Raw genomic sequence first — 22016 nt, forward strand, 5'->3', positions numbered from 1 at the left:
CTATTTTATTTTTAAACAGGGTTTTTACTAAAAATAAAATAGGCTGTCATGGTGATTCACACCTGTAATCCCAGCACTTAAGGAGGCCGAGGCGGGCAGATTGCTTCAGCCCAGGAGTTCAAGAGCAACCTGGGCAACATGGCAAAACCCCATCTCTACAGTAAATGCAAAAAAAATTAGCTGGGTGTGGTGGTGCACACTTACAGTCTCAGCTACTCTGGAGGCTGAGGTGGGAGAATCACCTGAGCCTGGGGAGGTCGAGGCTGCATGAGCCGAGATCATACCACTATACTCCAGCCTGGGTGACAGTGGGGAAAAATAAATATAAATAAATAAATAAAGTGAAATTAAGCCAGCTCTCCTGGCATCGCCAGTATCCCTGATACCTCCTGGGACATGATACCTCGCAGGCCCACTCCGAGTCAGGGATTCCACTGTGGCTCTTGCCTGCTGGGCGCATCCAATCCCACAGCACACACAGACTTGCCTCTACTGCTGAGCATCTGTGTGACTTTGGGTGAGTCCCTCAACCTCTCTCTTTCAGTTTCCTCATCCATGAAATGATAAAAAATCATAGGCCAGGTGCAATGGCTCACGCCTGTAATCCCAGCACTCTGTGGGGCTGAGGTGGGTGGATCACTTGAGTCGGTCAGGAGTTCGAGACCAGCCTGGCCAACATGGACTTCTTTAAAATCCATGGGGCTCTAGGCGGGTAGGATTAAATTCCTTCCCTCAAGGAACTCAAAACCCAGTGGAGAAATGAATTACACACACACGCACACAGACACACACACACACACACACACACACACGAGAATTCCTGAAAACTGGGCGGATCTATAGGTTAAAGAGTCTGATCTTTGTACCTGTGTGAGTCACTGCTTTTAATCCCTTATTTTGGATTTGCCAACATTAGACTTTTTTTTTTTTTTTTTTTTTAGACGGAGTTTCGCTCTTGTTACCCAGGCTGGAGTGCAATGTCGCGATCTCGGCTCACGGCAACCTCCGCCTCCTGGGTTCAGGCAATTCTCCTGCCTCAGCCTCCTGAGTAGCTGGGATTACAGGCACATGCCACCATGCCCAGCTGAATTTTTGTATTTTTTAGTAGAGACGGGGTTTCATCATGTTAACCAGTATGGTCTCGATCTCTTGACCTCGTGATCCACCCGCCTCAGCCTCCCAAAGTGCTGGGATTACAGGCGTGAGCCACCGCACCCGGCCAACATTAGACTTCTAAGTGTCTGCCAGCACAGCAGTGTGAGGCCACATAACCCCTGGGGATGCTCAGAACAGGGCCACTGCCTTCCTGACACTGAAGTCCTGCACACATTTAAAAATAGCTCTAGGCCGGGCACGGTGGCTCATGCCTGTAATCCCAGCACTTTGGGAGGCCGAGGCAGGAGGATCGTTTGAGCTCAGGTATGTCTCTACTGAAAATGCAAAAAACTAGCTGGGTATGGTGGTGTGTGCCTGTAGTCCCAGCTACTTGGGAGGCTGAGGCAGGAGAATCACTTGAACCCAGGAGGCAGAGGTTGCAGTGAGCCGAGACTGGGCCACTGTACTCTAGCCTGGGCGACAGAGCGAGATTCCGTCTCAAAAAATAAATAAATAAAAATGATACCTACCTTGCAAGGTACTAAACTTTATGGACGTGGCTCTGAGCCCTTAGCACCATGCCTGGCAGGTGACTCTTCCCATCCTGGTTAGTTGACAACCCAGGTATAAACAGATGAGCTGCTCACCAGAACCAAAGCACTCAACAGTGAACCAGTGGACAGTCAAGGGCTTCCAACCCTGTGACCTCAAGCTTCCCAAATATGCAGTTCCTGAGTCATGGAACTAGCTAGAGGGGACCTTTTCCTGATGTTGCCTAAACTGCATTCTGTCTCTGTACTCCCTATGTAAAAAGATGGTTTGATAAAGAACAGAATCCACAAGATAGCCAGGACAGGCTGAAGCTCCTGGAGAAGATGGCTTGTTTACCTTTTATCTGCTGATTCACCTTAGAAGTACGTGCGTTTTCTTACTCAGGTGATAGGTTAATTACATATCCGTAAGCATTTCCTGATTCCTACGGAGGACCCAGTGCTATGCAGAGATCTATAGGGAATTCAAAACAGGCGCCCCACGGAGATGCAGGCTCTCTGGGGAGAGACATGCAAGGAACACAGGGAACAGAAAGGCCAGAGGGCAAAGGGAGAGGCCGGGGGCTGCGTGAACCCACAGATGGGTAATGGCAACAGCTCACGGTGTAAGTGTGGGGAGACGGGAACTTCACTTGCCTCCACCAGGGAGTGGAGAGGGCCCTGTTTTCCAGGCCGTCGTGCTGTATCTTGCCCATCCTTTTCCCCACCAGCCATAGTGCCTGGCTGCCTGTTTCCCCCAGTAAAACCTGTCTGATAACATGATTATGAATAATGATCATCAGCTTTTAAATTTGAATTGGGGCCGGGTGTGGTGGCTCACGCCTATAATCCCAGCACTTTGGGAGGCTGACGGTGGGGTGGGGGCCAGATTGCCTGAGGTCAGGAGCTCCAGACCAGCCTGAGCAACATGGCAAAACCTGTCTCTACTAAAAATACGAAAAATTAGCCAGGCATGGTGGTGCATGCCTGTAGTCCCAGCTATTCGGGAGGCTGAGGCACAAGAGTCGCTTGAACCTGGAAGGTGGAGGTTGCAGTGAGCCGGGATCGTAACACTGCACTCCATCCTGACAGAGCAAGACCCTGTTTCAAAAAAACAATTGAGTTGGGGAAGCCATGTTTTTCAGAGGCAGAAGTCAGATCGCTATGGATTGAGGAGACATGCAGTGAGAATGTGGCCATAGCATGTGTTCTGGAAGGCGAGCTGGAAAGAAAAGCAGAGTGAATGGGCTGTAGCTGGAGGGGCCTGGGAGAGCTCTTCAGGAGGTGTGAAGGTTCAGAGGCTGCAGAGCTAAGAGAGAGCGTGAGGCTGGATCATTTCTGGTGTGAGGGGTCCCAGGCATGGGCAGCATTGAGCTGCAGCTCCCGGAAGGGCAGTCCGTCCTGACGGGGAGGAGGGGCACCTGCTCCAAGGCTGCAGAGCAGCGGCACAGATGGGTTTGCAGGTCGGAACCCAGAGGTTGAAGCCATTGATAGTGGAGGGCCCCGGCTTTCTCAGGAGGTAAGAAAGAGGTGGTCTGCCACTGGGAGCTGATAGAGTGGCTTGAGGAGGGGGCTGGATGTTTGCAGCAGTTGCTAAGGAGGTGAGAGATGGAGCTGGTGAAGGCCAAATCCAAGGAGTATCCAGTGGTCTGGGGGCCCAGGTGAGGCTGGAGCCACAGATGGGGTTTTCTAAGATGGTGCCGTGCAGAGCCGGGATGCAGGGCCATGCAGAGTGTGGAGGAGCAGGCTGGGTGGTCAGTGAGGCAGTCAGTTAAGTCAATCGAGGAAGAAGTATTGGGAGAGAATGGAGAGATGAAGACCCTGGAGGTCTCTCTAAAATCAAGAGGCCAGCCAGGCACAGTGGCTCATGCCTGTGACCCTAGCACTTTGGGAAGCTGAGGCAGGAGGATCGCTTTAAACCAGGAGTTTGAGGTCAGCCTGGGCAACATAGTGAGACCCCATCACTACAAAAAGTAAAAATGAAAAAAATCAGCCAGGTGCTATGCCTGTAGTCCCAGCTACTTGGGAGGTTGAGGCAGGAGAATTGCTTGAATCCAGGAGGCAGAGGTTGAGCCTGGGAGCTTGAGGCTATGGTGAGCTATTACCACACTACTGCACTCCAGCCTCAGTAGCAAAGTGATACCCCATTTTTGCTTTTTAGTTTTAATAAAGTCAAATGACTATAGTTGGGAGGGTGAGGTCCTGAGCACCCGAAGAAACAGGAGGTGGCCACGGAACGGAGAGGGTGATGTGTTTGTGGCATGGAGAGACAGTAGATGATGACAAAGCCTTCAAGGAACTGAGAGGCTGTCTTGGGTGGACCGTTGTGTGTCTGTTGACTTCACCTGGGAGGGTAGCAGGAGTTGGGGTGGGGAGAACTGAGTCAGGTGTCAAAGTCTCCGGTGACTGTCCAGATTGCTGGAGATTAGCGGATGACAGCTTCAAGGAGGGACACAGGTCGGCTAGATGCAGTGGCTCATGCCTGTAATCCCAGCACTTTGGGAGGTCTAGGCAGGCAGATCACTTGGGGCCAGGAGTTCAAGACCGGCCTGGCCAACATGGCAAAACTCTTTCTCTACTAAAAATACAAAAATTATCTGTGCAGGGCTCATGCCTGTAATCCCTGCACTTTGAGAGGCTGAGGTGGACAGATCACCTTAGGTCAGGAGTTTGAGACCAGCCTGGCCAACATGGCAAAACCTCGTCTCTACTAAAAATACAAAAATTAGCCGGACATAATGGCTCACATCTGTAATCCAAGATACTCGGGAGGCTGAGGCAGGAGAATCACTTAAACCTGAGAGGCAGAAGCTTCAGTGAGCCAAGATCGTACCACTGCCCTCCAACCTGGGCAACAGAGTGAGACTCTGTCCCCGCCCCCTACTCCCAAAAAAATGGAGAAGCACAGGTGACGTGACCCATGTGGCCCAGCACCTACAAAGGTCCGGGGGTCACCCAGGAGAGCCTGCGATGGCTGCTTTGTGAGTGCTGCCACGTGAGGCCTCACTCAAGGCTTTTGCAGGGATTGGCAGCTAGATTTTCCCCAGACACAGGTAACCTCATGAAAAAGAAATGATGCCTGCCTGCCATCCAGTTCGTAAGTGGCACAAGACATGGAAGAAAGGAGGGGGGCAGGAGGGAAGGGCTATTGGAGCTTGGGGTCCCTCTCTATCCCCTTCCGTCACTTGCTTCCCTGCAGCCGGCTGTGACCACAAGGTAACATCCACCAGTGGTACCATTACCAGCCCCAACTGGCCTGACAAGTATCCCAGCAAGAAGGAGTGCACCTGGGCCATCTCCAGCACCCCTGGGCACCGGGTCAAGCTGGTAAGGGGCCCCCTCCCCACTCCTCATGCTGTGCGGCCACCCCCTGTCAGAGGCACTGCCCAGAGCCACACAGGCTGCAGGCTGAGCCCGGAGGCCTGCCACCCCAGGAGACCCCAAGTGTGGCCTGGACAGAGGCCCCTTTCCCAGTATAAATTGGGGGCATCCCTGTCTTTGCCCCATTCCTAGGCCCTCCTTTCCTGTCATCCCCAGCTGTGGCTGATCCCATGGGTGTCCGTGAGGCCTGGGTTTGGGGCTCCCGTCCTCGCCCTACCTGCCCTCCAGCCACATTTTAAATCTGTGCTCTTTCCTCATCATCCTAGACCTTCATGGAGATGGACATCGAGTCCCAGCCTGAGTGTGCCTACGACCACCTGGAGGTGTTTGACGGGCGAGACACCAAGGCCCCCGTCCTCGGCCGCTTCTGTGGGAGCAAGAAGCCCCAGCCCGTCCTGGCCACGGGCAGCCGCATGTTCCTGCGCTTCTACTCAGACAACTCGGTCCAGCGGAAGGGCTTCCAGGCTGCCCACGACACAGGTGCCGTCATTGGTTGTGGGAGCGTCCACTGAGCCTGGTCTCCAAGCCTGGGGTAGGGTCGGAAGTTACAAAGAGGGTATGAAGGCAGAGAGGGACTGAGCCCTGTGACCCAGGGCCTGGGACGTGGGGGAGGCAAACAGTGTGTCCTGAGGACAAGGCCTGGGGGGCAGGGAGAGGAGGGCATGGTTAGGGGTTAGGATGGCAGTGACGGTGATGGGCGGGAGAGGTTAGGGAACTCAGGGACAGAGAGGAAAGTCCCCAGAGGCGCCCCTGAGAGCACACTGGCCAGTGCAGCAGCCCACCCACACACCGACACCGAAATGTCCTCCGATATTTATTTATTTATTTTTATTTTTTTGAGATGGAGTCTTGCTCTGTTGCTCAGGCTGGAGCACAGTGGTGCGATCTTGGCTCACTACAACCTCTGCCACCCAGGGTTCAAGCACTTCTCCTGCCTCAGCCTCCCAAGTAGCTGGGATTACAGGCACCCACCACCATGCATGACCCACTGAACCCAGCCCATTCTCCGGATATTTTTTTGAGACAGAGTCTTGCCCTGTCACCCAGGCTAGAGTGCAGTGGCATGATCTCGGCTCACTGCAGCCTCCTCCTCCCAGGTTTAAGCAATTCTCCTGCCTCAGCCTCCCGAGTAGCTGGGACTATAGGCATGTGCCACCATACCCGGCTAATTTTTGTATTTTTAGTAGAAACGGGGTTTCGCCATGTTGACTGTGCTGGTCTCAAACTCCTGACCTCAGATGATCCGCCCGCCTCGGCCTCCCACAGTGCTGGGATTCCAGGCGTAAGCCGCCGCGCCTGGCCCATTCTTCTCCTATTTACTGACATGGAGGATGGATGAGGCCAAATCCTAAATGCAGGTCCCAGAAACGGACCAAGCAAAGACCCCAGGCCTCGAGAGGCTTGCTCTGCCTTCCCTTGCTTGTTTACTCGGCAGCCATGGACCGGGCTCTGCTCTGCAGGAGGACTGAGGGGCATGTAGCCTGAATCAGGCATGAGCCCTTCCCCTGCCAGCCACCCCATACAGGAACTTGGTCCAGGAAAGAGACAAGGCGGGCACAGCCCATGACCGCGTGAGCCCAAACGGGAGTCAGGCAGGAAGAAAGGCACCCCGGCCTAACTGGGCATGAGGCGGTAGAGGCATTCGAGGCAGGGAGAGATGCCCAGGCAGAGCCCCAGCCCCAGCCCAGCCCAGGGTGTGCCCAGGTGACAGCAGGTCATTGGGTTTGGCCGGAGCCACGGGTGTGTGAGGACAGCAGGTTGTGGGAGTGAGGTGGCTGCGGAGAAAGACTGGAGCCCAGGGGGACGCCTTGAGTAAGAGACCAAGGACGCCACGAGGGAGCTTTGTAGTCTCCTCTTGGGTCCCAAGCCACCTGTCAGGGCGTCCCCAGAGCTGATGTCCACAGCCTCCCGTCTTCCCCTTCAACCCAGTCCCTGACCCAGCAACCCCTCCCCGGCCCTTCCCCACCTCTAGGGAGACCTGAGTGCCTGGTGCACAGAGGCCAGAGGGCCTGGGGAGGAGGGTGGCTCTATGCACTGTCCTCTGCCCCTCCCAGCACAGGGTCACAAACCGGAGGCCTGGAATGCCATCTGGCCCTTGGACCTGCTATGTTTGGCCCACGCTGTGTTTTTTTAAAAAATGTGAGCCAACATTTAAAAGTTGGGAGTTTTCACATAAAACCCAGATGTACGGCTTCTTCCTTGAAAATGGAAGCCGTGGCGACACTAGGCCCACATTCTTCCATGACAGCCATCAGCTGAAGCAAATGAGCAATGTCTGCTTTAGATTAAGCGTGTGGTGCCCCTCGCGGCTGCTCCACACTGCCTTCCTCTCAGGGAGCTTCACTGCCTGTCCCCCTCACCCTAGGGCCAAGGTCCCTCGATCCAGAGGTGTGGTAGCAGAGCACTTGCTTCGGGCCAGGCCCCTGCCTGCCCATCACTGGCCATGTGACTCTCATCCAGGCCTCCATCCTGCCGTGCGGGTTTGGCGTGGTGTGCTATGGGGCCTGGCACCCGAGGTGCTCAGGGCTGGTGGCCAATCTTGTCCCCTGCAGAGTGCGGGGGCCAGGTACAGGCAGAGGTGAAGACCAAGGAACTTTACTCCCACGCCCAGTTTGGCGACAACAACTACCCCGGGGGTGTGGACTGCGAGTGGGTCATTATGGCTGAGGAAGGCTATGGCGTGGAGCTGGTGTTCCAGACCTTTGAGGTGGAGGAGGAGACGGACTGTGGCTATGACTACATGGAGCTCTTCGACGGCTATGACAGCTCGGCCCCCAGGCTGGGGCGCTTCTGCGGCTCAGGGGTGAGGCCCCGCCCCTCACCCTCCTGGTCCCATGCCCCACACTGTCCTCCAGCCTTCTCGTCCCAATTCCCGAGACCCAGTGCCCACACAGGCCCCAGAGGATGAGTGAAGCCTGTGTGTGGCCTTCGGTAGGAGCCCGGAGTCCCAGCCTGGTGGAGGCTGCTCAGAGACACTGCCCAGCCCCAAACTAGGACGCCCAGTCCTTTCTGGGCACCCGAGAGGTTCCTGCAGCTCTGACCCAGGCCTGCTCTCAGAACCGGTTGGCTAGGGCTTCCAGGGCAGCTGGCACCTGGGGAGGAGGATGGAGCTTAAGGGTAAGCGCCTTTCCTTACCCCTCCTCCAAGGCAGCTCACCAGGGCCTGGAATGGGGGGCAGAGGTTGGCACCAGAGCCGGAAACAGGGGGCCTGAGCTAAGGGGCCTCACCAGTCCTTTTGCCGGAGCCATAAACACCCTTGTTGCTTCCTCTGCCAGTTTCTCCTCTGGTGAGAGGCCAGCTTGTCCCAAAGCTCTTGCTGCTGCTGTCCCCGTGGCCCTGGGCACTGCTTCTTGGTCCATAAAATGGCACATTCAGAGGCAATGAGCAAAAGTCAGCTTGATGGGCTTTTTCCTAAGGACGTGGGCTAGCCTTATGGGGAGGATTTCTTTTCTTCCCTATAAGAGCTTGTGACTTCTTTGTTCTTTCTGTCCTTTCTTGAGGACTTTAGAGAGACAGACTTCTTCCCCCCCCACCCCCCACCTTCTCTCTCTCTCTCTCTCTCTCTCTGTCACACACACACACCCCCCTACACTGGCATACCCACTTGCATGCACTTTCAAACACACTGTCCCTCCTGTCACCTTCCCAGCCCCCTGCCTGTCTCATGGCTGTGTCCCAGGCAGCCTGGATGCCCCAGGAAGGGTTAAAGCTTCCGGAAGCTGCAGCAGCTGCTGGACCCAGCATTGGCTGAACCTCCCCCAGGACAGAGCTTCAGCGGGTGTGGCTGGCAGGGGCTGGGACAAGGTGGAGCCAGAAGCAGCTCGCCTGCCCTGGTGTCCCCTGGCTGCCAGGCTAGTGCCCCCTCCCCTCTTTGCTCTTTCTTCTGAATCACACACCAAATAGGATGTCCCCAGGTATCTTCTTCCAGAGAGCTCCCCCAGGCTGAGTCCATGGGAGGGGACTTGGGGAAGGATGGGGGCTGCCTGGCAGAGATACTGGGAATGTCCTCAAGGTTCTCAGAAATGGTTTCCTCTGTGCCTGGAGGGCCAGAGTGTTGACGTCCAGTGCTCTGCGGGCTGGCCTCACCCAGGGGGCTTGCAGGAGTCACCCAAGAAGGGCTCTGGAGCAGACCTTGGGCAGGGGCCAGAAGGGGTAGGGACAGCAGAGTCCAGGTCTGGGGGACACTGTGCTTCTCCCCAAAACTTCCTCCACACTCCAGCAGAGAAGTGGCTGTGCTGTCTTCCCTAAGAGTCCACTGGGACAGCAGGAAGTCATGCCATTCAAAGAACACCCTCCCTTGGCAAAATAATTTGATATCAGTCCCATCCTTTGTTTTTCCCCAGCACCCCTCCTGGGCATGGAGAGCAGAGAGCTTGTGCTCCTGTTTGTGGTTGAGGGAAGTGAAGCCCAGAGATGGGAGGTGGCTTGCCTGAGACTGCACAACTCAGTTCGAAGTTAGTAGCAGAGCTGGGTTTACAGGAACTTAGTTCTTTCCGGCTAAGTTCTCCCCACCCTAGGTTCCTTTTAAACTAGCAAGAAATTCCCTGCTCCAAGGGGTGGGGAGAATCTGGTAGCTGTCTGAGAGCCTCCTACCCCGCAGAGCTGGGGACCTTGGGGAGGCAGCCCTAGCCCCTCCACCTCACCCTACCCCTTTCTCTGCCAGCCTCCCGAGGTGGTGTACTCGGCGGGAGATTCTGTCCTGGTGAAGTTCCACTCGGATGACACCATCACCAAAAAAGGTTTCCACCTGCGATACACCAGCACCAAGTTCCAGGACACACTCCACAGCAGGAAGTGACACTGCCTGAACAGGGGTGGGGACCGGAGCCTGCTGCCCTTGGTCATCTAGACTGGACAGTAGGGGTGGGCGGAAGGCGACGCACTGTCCCTCTCCCCCAGGCCTCAGGACCTGCAGGGACGATGGCCCGGTGAGACTGTCCGCAGGAGGTGGGGGAACTGGACTCCTACATAAGCCACTTTCCACAACCCCCCACCAGCAAGGGGCTGGGGCCAGGGACCTGACCTTCCATGGAGACATTTCAAAGTGACCATTCTTCTCTGGGGGCCCCTGCCTGGTGACAAGAGGGAATGTCAGCAGGACCCTGCTGCCATTTCTGTGTCTCTGCACGCTGTATTGTGTATTGCAGGGGCATTATCTTCATTGTAATGTTCATTTCCCACCCCCGCTCCAGCCTCCATTTGGTTTTCTTTTGAGCCCCCACTCCGACCCCCCAGTTTCCTGGGACACAAATGTCTGTGTGTGTCCCCCAGGAGCTGCCATGGGGAGCCAATGGGGAGGGGATGGAGAAACAAGACAGGGCTTCTCTGAGGCCCAGTGGCCAGTCAGCCACACTAAGGCACTGCAGCCAATAAACCGAATGTGTTACAGCCAATATCCTGTGCCAGATGCTGTCTGGGCTGTCGGGGCGGGGCCATCACATTCCAGATGTCCAGGCTTGCTGTGTGAGGCCAGCAGGTGGCCAGGGCACCGCGGGGCTGCCCTTCCCTCCCCGATCCCAGGCCCCGGAGGGTGTGATTTCACTCAGACACACATATACTCCCAGGCGTCCATCACAGCGCGCATACACACCACACGCTCCCCTCCGCACGAGGGGAGGCGTGGAACATGCCCTAAAGAGGCTGCTGGGTGGGGAGGAAAGAGGGATGTGAAAGGGGTCAGGGGTGCCTGTCTATCGGGGTTTTCTGTCTCTGCATCTGGGGAAGGAGCAGGTGGGCTGCAAGGGTGTCCACCTAGGCAAGCACCCGGGGGCCAGAAAACCCACATCGGCTAGGACAGGTCCAGCTGGCCCCCAATGCCTGACTTCCTGCTGGTTAGATGCCAAATGCCAGTCCCCATGGGTCCCCCTCTCTTCATGGAGACGAGCCAGAGCTCAGTGGCCACTGAGCAAACATCACAGCTCTGGCCCCTCTTCCCAGGTGACCCAAGACTGTGTCTGTCCGGCCTCCTCCTTCCTGCCATTGCCCACCCCACTTCCCCACCTCAGACCTGTGCCTTCCAGAGGCCAGAAGAAACCACTTCTCAGTGCCCTCTCTCTACATGGATCTCAAAGGGAAAGAAAGCCCAGAGCAGCCCCAGCTCTTCTTCCCAGGCTGGCCGCCCCTGGGTTCCAGAGAGAGCTGGGCACTGCTGCTCTCTGGGGTTTCCTAGAGCCTTCAGCGGACTGGCAGGCTTTTTCCAGCTCCTTCCTGAGGCTGTGCCAGACGCAGTCGGGACCTGCAGGGCCCCCACCCCCAGGAGGCAGTCTGGCATGGGGGACTCCATCTTGGCCCTCTAAGCAGAAGGTAGCAGTGGAAACCAGGCCCACTGCGAGTGTCGGATGTGCACGCGGAGCCCTCTTCTTCCAGGAAGCCAGCCTGCTCTACTGCTCAGGCTGCAGCTGTCTCCTCCAGGTCTGACCACAATGGTGGCCCCGGAGTTCTAACAGACGGCCAGAGATGCCCGGAGGGATGATTGCTCATTGCTCCAGTGAAGTCATAGGCTGTGATGACACAGCCACTCCCCCTGCTGCTTCCTCCTCTGAAAGGGAGGCTCAGGACAGCCTGGAGGGCCGTGACAGAATGGAAAGACCCCCACACCGGTGCAGCTGTCTGGGCATCTCACCCACACACTGCCCACCTACTTGGCATGAGCTCCACCACAGAGTTGGCAGTCAGTGGCCATAGCTCTCCTCACCGGCCCGCTGGGTCCTTCTGAAGCTCAAAGGACCACAGTCCCCACCCACGGGCCACAGGCCCGAAGAAGCCAGGGTCATAACCCTGTCCAGGCAGGGGCTCCAGTCCACAGAGACATTGGGTCGCCACCCCAAACAGGGCCCTTATGGACAATAACTCCCAGCTGGAGGCAGGCTCAGGAGAGCCCACGCAGCCATCGAGGCACATATCTCAACACTGCCTCACCCACAAACACAACTCAAGGACCCATGCCAGCCCTCCAGACCTTCCATGGGCCCCTCTTCAGAGGTGGGCAAGGGGCTGTAGTGCCCCAGGCCCAGGGTAGGCCCAGCCAGGGGAACTTTGGCACAGAGTATCTCGGAAACCACCCACACCCAAACCGAAGCTGTGCAGAAACCCCATCCGCAGCAGGGCTCTCAACCCACCCCGTGGAGTGGACAAAGATCTTGAAGACCACCAAGGAGGTCCACATGGCAGTTCTGGGTCCTCTGCCCTGCTCAGCCAAGAAGCAGGGGTGCACGGCTGTCTGGACACCCAGATGTCCACCCCCAAGTGCTCGCCATTGGGCAGGAGGCAGCTCAAAGCATGGGGCAGGCTTTGATAGAGAGAGGGGAGAGAGGAGGAGAGAGAGGAAGAGGACAAGGAGGAAGAGGAGGAACACTCAGAGGACGGAGGCTAGAGAGTGCTGAGGAAGAGAAGATGGTGGCTGGAGGGGAGGAGGAGGGGGAGGAGGGAGAAGAAGAGGGGGAGGAGGGAGAAGAAGAGGGGGAGGAGGGATCTGCCTCCTCAGGTGATAGAAGCCCCTCATGAGCTGACTGCAGGCCACTGATACGTATTTGAGAATTGATGAAATAGTAAATTGATGCGTTCTGCGGGCCCAGCCCACCCTCACCTTCTAGCTGCCCAGGGTTCTAGATGAGCCCCGCTATCAACCTGGTGCAGCTGCCCCTCTGCGCAGGTGATTCCATGGTAGAGGAAGGCACGCTTGCTCCTCCTCCTGGGGAGCTTAGCTGAGGTCCCCTGGGATCCTGAGCTCATGATAAGCATTCACATGAGAAAAGCCAGGATGCAGCTTCCCAGTGGCCAGGTCAAGGTGAGCACATCTCCTGGCGCTTCGGACTTTCTGGAGCCCTCGGCCAAGAGGGCAGCATGAGCCTGGCAGTCAGGAGACCCAGTTCTGCTACGCTTAGCTCCATGACACCGGCCACTGCCCCCTCCTGGGTCCTCTGCTCCCCAAACCTATCACCAGTCCCCAGCACCCTTCCTGCCATGTCCTGAGAGACAGATTTGAAAATCGAACATCTTTGGCCAGGCATGGGGCCTCACACCCGTAATCCCAGCACTTTGGGAAGCCGAGGCAGGTGGATCACCTGAGGCCATGAATTTGAAACCAGCCTGGCCAACATGATGAAACCCCATCTCTACCAAAAATAAAAAAAAATCAGCCAGATGTAGTGGCAGATGCTGTAGTCCCAGCTACTCAGGAGGCTGAGGCAGGAGAATCACTTGAACCCGGGAGGCGAGTTTGCAGTGAGCCGGGATTGCGCCACTGCACTCCAGCCTGGGCAACAGAGTGAGATTCCATCTCAAAAAAAAAAGGGAAGAAAATCCAAAGTCTCATCTCTGAAGCAGTCAGAGGGTAGGGCACCAGGTAACTGAAGTGACTGGGACCCTAACCAGGGCTGTGGCAGCTTCCAAGGACAAGGGTTGGCTCAGTTGCGAACTAAGGAAAGCTGAGTGCCTGGCTGTGTCCCTCACTCCCTTTTTCTTTTTCCCTCCTCCTCCTCTAACCCCACAGGATCTCCAGTAGTAAAAAGGTGACATGCTTGAGAGCAAAGAAGCCCATTTGGAACATCGGCTCCACCATTTGGAGGCTGTGTGACCCTGGATGAGTCACTTCTTTGAACCTCAGGTTCTTCATGGGTAAGTGTGGGATGATATGTGAAGAAGGAAGGAGGCCAGGCATGGTGACTCATGCCTGTAATTGCAGTGCTTCAGGAGTATGGGGGCGGGAATCACTTGAGCCCTGGAGTTTGAGACTAGCCTGGGCAACATAGCGAGACCCCACCTCTACAAAACAACGTTTAAAAAATCAGCCGGGAGTGGTGCATTGCATGCCTGTAGTCCTAGCTATGCGGGAGGCTGACGTGGGAGGATTGCTTGAGCTGGGAGGTTGAGGCTGCAGTGGGCTGAGATCACACCACTGCACTCCAGTCTGAGTGATAGAAAAAAAATGCAGGAATGAGAGAATCTTTGAAGAGAGCTGGTCACGGTGCCTGGCAAATAGGGGCTCTCAATAAATGGGCCTGCTTTTCCTTTCTATTGGGATGAGTCCTAACATGTGTGATAAATTACATTGTTTGCTGAGAACAATGGCGAGGAAAACCTGGCCAAACCCCCCCCACCACTGAAAGTGGAAAACTGCTTGGGGCATTCTAAAGTAGCAAGACAGTATATGTATATCATCCACCGGTGAAAACAATTCTGAAAGCTCGGGATATGTGACTCTGCCCCCGTGGCTCCCTCGTGGAGAATACTTTCTGGTTTGTCTCTGATCAGTGGTAAGCAGGCACCAGCTGCCTACCTAGTTCATCTTGGGTCTATGAGAAAACACAGAACACCCGTTTGCTAATAATGATCACCTGTTCAGAGAGACTAAACGCGTGGGTCAGCGTCAGCTCGAGGCCCTCAGCCCGGAATGCAGTCAGGCCCTGAGGCTCTCAGCTCAGAAGGCTGATGACCCCTGATAGTCCCACTTTTCTGTTCTATTTGGGTGTCTGCTTAATGCCTTTGGCGCCGCTGGGATGGGGTCTCTACGGCTGAGCTGGACTGGGTAGTTTCCTCCGTTAGCTCAGACAATTCCCCTCCTGTGCTAAAAGGAAACTTTCAGGTACCAAAGTAGTTTCCAGGCAGGCATCAGGAGCTTAGGTTACCTGCAGGAGGGGCAACGCAGAGCCCACAACAAGGAGGGGGCTTCCGGGAAGCAAGGGACATATTTCTGGTGAGCTGGTGGCCCTTCTGGGCACCTCCCAAGTAATATCCTGTACTTGACTGTCCCTAGGCACAAGGCTGATTCTAGAATCTGTGAAAAGATTTGTTGCTCCAGTTTGTTAAAATAGTAGTGCCTGACTTGGAGAGTGGGGGACAGAGCAGCCAGATGATTTCCCCGAGAACCCTGAGCTCCTAGCCCAGCCTTCTGCCAGCCAGAGCTGCCGCCTCTGCCGCCCCAGCACCCTCCATCCCCACAGCCTCCCTTCCCCCATCCCCTGAACATCTGGTCCCAATCTCCTCCAGATGTTGTGGCCAAGCTGTTTTATGGCCAATCACCTCAGCTCCACTTCCTGGAGGCCTCCCTCCACTTCGGGGAATGGACCCTCCTCGCTCCTTTCCTTGGGACCCCAGCCACCTCTTTCCTAGCATGGAGAAGAGGCACATACCGAAGCAGAACAAAACTGCCAGCATCCACAGCGCGGGCACCTCCCCTCCCTCCACTTGTGGGATGCCCAGGGTTAAAAGAAAAGATACTGGTCCGGGGCAGAGGAATGGGAGGGAAGTGTGGGTGCGTACCTGAGCAGAGGCATTTCAGCTATGAGTTGTGTATGTGTTGGGGACCAAGTGTGTGCCACCATGTATTTGTGTCAGGTACATCTGTGTGTTTGTGCCTGTACAGCGGAATCCTTCACCTGGAATCTAAAGCCTCCCCCTGTGGCCACCACCTCGTTTTCCCTGGCTGCCTATACTGCAGACAGAGCTAACTTGGGGCCCCTCAGCTGGACAGTGGCAGCGGTGGTTCAGGGTTGTCCTTCACCTTGGAGCTGTCTGTGGCCCTCTAGGCTGTCCTCTGAATCCAGCCCAGAAAGGGTGTGTGTGTGTGCACACACTGCCATGAGCACCTCTCCCCTTTCACCAGGTCAGAATAGACCCAGGGCCAGAAAAGTCCCCGGGGCAGCCTCCAGTGGACCCTCTGACCCAGCTCTGTCTGACTGGTGCTTCGAGTATGGCAGGGCTGGCTGTGTGCTGGGACTGGCCATCTGGACAGAGGAAGGAGAAACAGAAGACTCTCCTCTCTGAAGGAACCTCCCTGGGGCTTCTCCCAACCCCACCTCCGTTCTGCCTTCATGCGCCACTATGAGGACTCTGGGAGCCAGTCTCCCCTCCCAAGAAACCTGAAAGGGTTCATAAAAAGAAGACTGGAGGCTGCCCCTCTGGAGGACTCAAACCCTCTCAGCTAGGAGTGGAGAATCCTGTGCAGGCCTGCCCAAAGGCAGAAGGGTGGATCCCCAGTCACCCCATCCTCAGAATGCTGATTCCAAGTACTACTACTCCCTTTGTTTTTCAAAAGTTGGGGTCTTGCTTTGTCACCCAAGCCAGAGTGCAGTGGCACGGTCATAGCTTATTGCAGCCTTGAACTCCCTCAAGTGATCCTTCCATCTCAGCCTCCCAAGTAGCCAGGACTACAGGCACAAGATGCCACATCCAGCTCCGCTCCACTATGCCTTTAAAATAAGCTTCCGCCGGGCGCGGTGGCTCAAGCCTGTAATCCCAGCACTTTGGGAGGCCGAGGCGGGTGGATCACAAGGTCAAGAGATCAAAACCATCCTGGTCAACATGGTGAAACCCCGTCTCTACTAAAACTACAAAAAATTAGCTGGGCATGGTGGCGCGTGCCTATAGTCCCAGCTACTCAGGAGGCTGAGGCAGGAGAATTGCCTGAACCCAGGAGGTGGAGGTTGCGGTGAGCCGAGGTCACGCCATTGCACTCCAGCCTGGGTAACAGGAGTGAAACTCCGTCTCAAAAAAAAAAAAAAATAATAATAAGCTTCCATGCCATCTATGATGCCATAGCCACCCCCAGTGATATTCTGGAACTAGGCACGGATTTGTTTAACAGGTGTGGTGGAGGGGCCCCCCCAGGGGTGTCACTGTGAAACAGGAGTGTCCGAGGTAGCCACTGACATTCACAAGGGAAGATAGGCATAGGGCAGAAAATGGGAAGATTCTGGTTTCTCAGTCAAAGCCTGGGCACTGTCACTTACTGGCTGTAAGACATGGGCAAGGCTTTGTGCCTCAGTTTCTACTGTTAAGTGGGAATAATACTCCCGAGGACCACTGTGAAGACTAAAGAAGCTGATGTGTGTGACAGCACCTGGGTGCCTGGTGCACAGTAGGCCCTCAGGAGCCGTTATCTGCCATTTCCGCTTTCCTTTGTACCCCAGAGGCTGTGCCCTGAGCGCCGGATGACACATGTGAACATGGCCTTGAGTCGGGCAGTGTTGGTGAGGACTTTGACTTCTCGAGAGCTTTTTTTACTCCGGCAGAGGACTGTATCAATAAGTCCATAACAACAGATGCAGGCCAGGTACAGTGACTCGAGCCTGTAATCCCAGCACTTGGGGAGGCAGGAGGATCACTTAAGCCCAGGAGTTAGTGATCAGCCTGGGCAACACGGGGAAACTTCATCTCTACAAAATAAAAAAGTAAAAAAATCCTAGGTGGGCATGATGGTGTACATGTGGTCCCAGCTGCTCTGGAGGCTGAGGTGGGAGAATCACTTGGGCCCCAGAGGTTGAGGCTGCAGTGAACCATGATTGTGCCGCTGCACTCCAGTCTGGACAACAGAGGAAGACCTTGTTTCAAGAAATAAAAATAATGGCCAGGCACACTGGCTTGCTCACGCCTGTAATCCAGTCACTTTGGGAGGCTGCGGTAGGTGGATCACTTGAGGTCAGGAGTTTGAGACCAGCCTGGCCAACATCTCCATCAAAAATGCAAAAATTATTCAGGCGTGGTGGTGTATACCTGTGTCCCAGCTACTTTGGAGGCTGAGGCAGGAGAATTGCTTGAACTTGGGAGGTAGAGGTTATACTGAGCTGAGATCGTGCCACTGAACTCCAGCCTGGGTGACAGAGCAAGACTCCGTCTCAAAAATAATGATAAAATAATAGATGCAGAGGTGACTGGGATCTCTAAATGGAAGCGCTGTTGGGGAGCGGGTACACTCAGGTGCTTCGAACAGGGACATTTGGTGGCATCTGGGTCTGGAGCAATGGGAAGCTGCTGTAGTATGAAGGCTCCAAACGGGGCCTCCAGACGCTGCAGGTCCTCTCCTGGGAGGCCCCATGTGGGAGACCCTGGGTAGGACTGAAAGACTCCAAAGTCCCTTCCAAGCTGGAGACTCAGCTCTGCACCCTGAGCCCCACCTCCCACAGTGGACACGAGAATCCTTTGCAGCTGATTCCAGGTGGCCTGTCCTGGGGCATTCCCACTGGAGCTCCCCTGTGGATTGCAGAACTCATCCACACCATCATCAGCCCAAAGAGATGGGGTGCTATGCACTGAATGTTTGTGCCCGCCCCCCCCAAATCCTAGGTTGAAATTTTTTTTTTTTTTTTTTTTAGACAAGGTCTCACTCTGTCACCCAGGTTGGAGTGCAGTGGTGCAGTCTTGGCTCACTGCACCTCCCCCTCTTGTGTTGGAGCAATACTCCTGCTTCAGCCTCCTGAGTAGCTGGGACTACAGGCCTGTACCACCACGCCAAGCTAATTTTGTAGTTTTAGTAGCAATGGGGTTTCACCATGTTGGCCAGGCTGGTCTTGAACTCCTGATCTCCAGTGATCCACCTGCCTCAGCCTCCCAAAGTGCTGAGATTATAGGCGTGAGCCACCGCCCCCAGCCCTAGTTGGAAATTCTAACCAGAAGATGGTTTTAGGAAGCAGGTCCTTGGAAGGTAATGAGGTCATGATGGTGGAGCCACATGAATGGGATTAGTACCTTTTTGAAAGGGCCCAAGATGGCCTGGGGCAGTGGCTCAGGCTTGTAATCCCAAGCACTTTGCGGGGCCTAGGTGGAAGGATCACTTGAGGCCAAGAGTTTGAGGCCAGCCTGGGCAATATGGTGAGACCCACCCCCACCCCCCCACCCCCCATCTCTACAAAAAAAGAGGCTAGAGAGCTTGCTCATTCCTTTTACCCTGTGAGGACATAGTGAAAAGAGCCACCTGTGAAGCAGGCCCTCACCAGATGCCACTTCTGCCAGCACCTTGATCATAACCTCCTGAGTCTCCAGACTATGAGAAATGAATCTGCAGTTCGTGAGCCACCCAGTGTGGTATTTTGTGACAGCAGCTCAAATGGACTGAGACGAGCAGGGCCCTCAGGCCACGGTGGTTTATTGATGCACGTCGCAAGCACAGCACAGGCAGGCAGACCCCAGCCCTGGGGGGACATGAGGGCCAGGGGAGGGCAGCAGGCCACCCCGACAGCAATGCTGTCAGCCCAGGGGGAAGGAAAGGGCCTGGGGCCCTGTTCTCTCCTTCTCAACACCTCTCCCAGAGCCTCCAGGCCTCCTGACCCATCCCAGAGAGACAGCTGGCCATGCAACTCCCCCTGACTACAGAGAGGTGACCGCTGTCCACCTGCCACTCTTGCCAGCCCGTCACTGCTTCCGTCCTTCATTAAAGAAATCCAGCCACTCATCCGTCATCTGTCACCTCTGAGAAAGTCACTGTGAGGCTGCACTTGCCTCCGCCTGATGGCACCTCCATCATCCCCCATACAGCCCACCGCTGCCCTCAGCCCCTCCCCCAGGCTCTTTCTGTTGGCTTTGCTGATCTTAGGGAGTCCACCCTCATGACCTGTGCGACAGTACGAATGAGGCAAAAACACAAGGAGGCCCGAGAAGAACTTCAAGAACTCCCCGGGGAGGGGCTCCCAGCCAGCAGCGTGGCAGGAGAGCAGACAGCGCCAGTGGGCAGGGGACAGGCAGAGTAGCAGAGAGTCCACAGTCCAGGTCACGCATGGGCACAGGACAGTCACGGCACCGGGGCAGAGTGAGTGAGCAAAGTGCACAGCTGGGTGGGGTGCCGGGGCCCGCGGGACAGCCTGCAGGTCTCTCGTTCCATGCCAGGCCCCCGCAGAGCATTAGGCGGCCCACTCCCGGCTGAGGAAGGGGCACCTCTGGGTCTCAGGGGTCTTCTCCCCCTCCTCAACCCCAGTGGCTGCTGTCTCAGACCCCAGCACTCTAAGCAAGGAGCAGGTATGCTGGGGTGTGGAAGGAAGGAAACGTCTGACAGCCTGAAGCCCCCCAAAGCCAAGAGAAAAAAGAGTTCCTTTCTAGAGAGCAGGGGGTAGCATCCTGGTGGGCAGGTAGAGAAGGGGAGGGACAGCTCTCCCATGCAGGAAGAGGGTTCTTTGGGGCAAGGAGCAGCCAGGGTGTCACGGTGGTGCAGGAGACTATTTATAGGGGGAAGGGGTCCGCGCCTGGAGTGGGAAGCCCCAGAGACCCAGCTCAGCAGGGAGGGGGCATTCTGTGGTTGGCCCTGAGTGGGGTGAGTGCGACCGAGAAAGATCGCCCCACAGCTCTCTGCATCTCCTCTGGAGGCAGCCACGCTACACGTGGGCTTTGGCCCAGAGAGGCTTCCCTGGGAGAGCCCCGGAGGTGGGCGGGTCTTTGGGAGATAGAGACCTGGATGCTGCAAACAACAGTAGGACAAGGAAACCAGAGGAGAGGGGAAGTTCTCCGGAAATCCGGCCCAGCCACCCACTACAGGGGCCGAGAAGCCTTTCCACGTCCGCCAGGCCGGGGGTGGGCCACACTTACCAAGAGGACCACCATCGGTTGCCTCCAATGCCAAGGGGCGAGGGGAGGGCAGCTGGGCAGCATGGAAGGAGCAGGGGGGCAGGAGAGAGAAAGCCAGCTCCCTGAACCTGGGCCACCCACCTTCACCTTGCGCTCATCTCTCCCTCGCCCCCAGCTCCCCAGGAGTCCCTAGCGGCCCACACTGATGTTGCAGGTCTTGCAGCTGGGGTCCTTCTTGGCGTCGGCAGTAGACAGGCTCATGAGCTGGTGCCCGCTGATCTCCCCCAGGGTGCCCAGGGACAGGTCGACGGGCTCGGTATAGATGATCTCCAGGATGACGTCCTGGGCGTGGCGGAAGACCAGCTCCCCGTCCTCCACGCTGCAGGTCAGGAACTTGTTGCAGGCAATGTCCAGGAGGGGCAGGCGGTCGCGGCAGAAGCGGTCCCCCAGGGAGCCTTTGGGCGCCAGCACCAGGATGGCGTAGTGGTAGGCCGTGTACATGCAGTAGAAGTCCGCAAAGTAGAGGTTGGTGCTGGGATTGAAGAGGCGCTGGGCCGGGATCTGGAAGCGCCAGCGGCCATACGGGGAGTCCTGCGGGGGCTGGCCCGTGTTGAACTCCGTGTTGCAGCTGAAGAAGACCCCGTGGAGCATACCACTGGTGGGGGAGCCGTGGCTGCCGCTGTTGTCCTTCAGGTAGGGCTGCAGCATGTTCCCGCAGTGGGTCCTGCCCACCCCAGGGAGACACGCCAAAGGGAAGAGAAGATGCGGCTGGTGAGCCGGGCTGAGGCTTGGCTGCTGCCTGTGGTCGAGGAGGGAGGGAGGCAGCCCAGCTCCCAGCCCTCCCCCAGCCGCCTCCACTAGTCACAAATAGAACATTCCAGAATGCAAGAGCAGGGAGGGCCCTGGAGAGGGACTCATCCAGCCCACTCCTTCTCAGAGAAGAGATGTGAAGCTGTCACTCCCCAGCTTGAAACCCTTTGATGGGGGGTGTGTGAAAAGCCCGGCAGCTCATGATCTGATCTCTACACCCTGAGCTCAGCTATTCCCCTTGCTACTCCCCACCTCCTGCCACCCCACCCATTTACCCACCCCCTGTGCACATGGTCTCCTGCCTCCTTTGTGTCCCTGTGCAGGGCTCGTCCTGCTGCTGCACTGACCGCCCTCCCCACGTTTCTCTGCCTGGCTTGGCAAACTCCTAATCGGCCTTCACGCCTCAGCCAAGCGTCTGTTCTCCTCTAAAACCTTCCTGGAAGAGCAGGCTCTTGCACTTGACAAATATTTAGCTGCCTAGTATGTGCAGGACACCGAAGCTTCTCACTATGTTGCCCAGGCTGGACATGAACTCCTGGCCTCAAGGGATCCTCCTGCTTTGGCCTCCCAAAGTGCTAGGATTGCAGCATGCGCCATCTCACCTGGCCAGGACACTAAATTGTGCTCAACAATTACATGTAATTTTTACATGGACTGTTTCCATACTGTCACTCTGAAGGGATTCTGAGGTTCTCAAAAGGGAGGACTGTGCCTTTATCTTTACATCCTGGCACAAGTAAGGTACCTGGCACACATGGGTGCTCCCTGTCTCTCCCATTCTCGTTGATAAAGGAGCCCAAACTGAGCCATTGACTCGCTTTCCAGGCTGGGGTGCAGTGGTGCAAACACAGCTCGCTGCAAGCTCAAACTCCTGGGCTCAAGCCATCCACACCCAGCTAATTATTTAATTTTTTTTTTTTTTTTTTTTTT

The 22016-nt window shown here is 56.1% G+C and overlaps 2 protein-coding genes across 3 annotated transcripts in view; one reads left to right on the forward strand and one right to left on the reverse strand.

The window, feature by feature from the left end:
• The window catches only part of BMP1 (bone morphogenetic protein 1), a 50987-nt gene extending 40588 nt beyond the window's left edge, over positions 1–10399 (forward strand). For both annotated transcript variants that reach the window (XM_017549668.2, XM_017549670.2), the window contains exons 17-20: positions 4825–4952; positions 5273–5486; positions 7559–7809; positions 9670–10399. In XM_017549668.2, the coding sequence (XP_017405157.1) occupies positions 4825–4952; positions 5273–5486; positions 7559–7809; positions 9670–9804 (728 nt within the window). In that variant the 3' untranslated portion in view covers positions 9805–10399. The remainder of the gene's footprint in view (positions 1–4824; positions 4953–5272; positions 5487–7558; positions 7810–9669) is intronic.
• Positions 10400–18831: 8432 nt separating this feature from the next.
• Positions 18832–22016, reverse strand: part of LOC108318553 (phytanoyl-CoA 2-hydroxylase interacting protein) — a 13344-nt gene continuing 10159 nt past the window's right edge. Inside the window, exon 5 of the mRNA XM_017549674.2 lies at positions 18832–21000. Within this exon, the coding sequence (XP_017405163.1) occupies positions 20466–21000 (535 nt within the window). The 3' untranslated portion in view covers positions 18832–20465. The remainder of the gene's footprint in view (positions 21001–22016) is intronic.

Source organism: Cebus imitator, unplaced genomic scaffold (assembly GCF_001604975.1).
Source record: "Cebus imitator isolate Cc_AM_T3 unplaced genomic scaffold, Cebus_imitator-1.0 Scaffold221, whole genome shotgun sequence".
Classification (NCBI taxonomy): Eukaryota; Metazoa; Chordata; class Mammalia; order Primates; family Cebidae; genus Cebus; species Cebus imitator.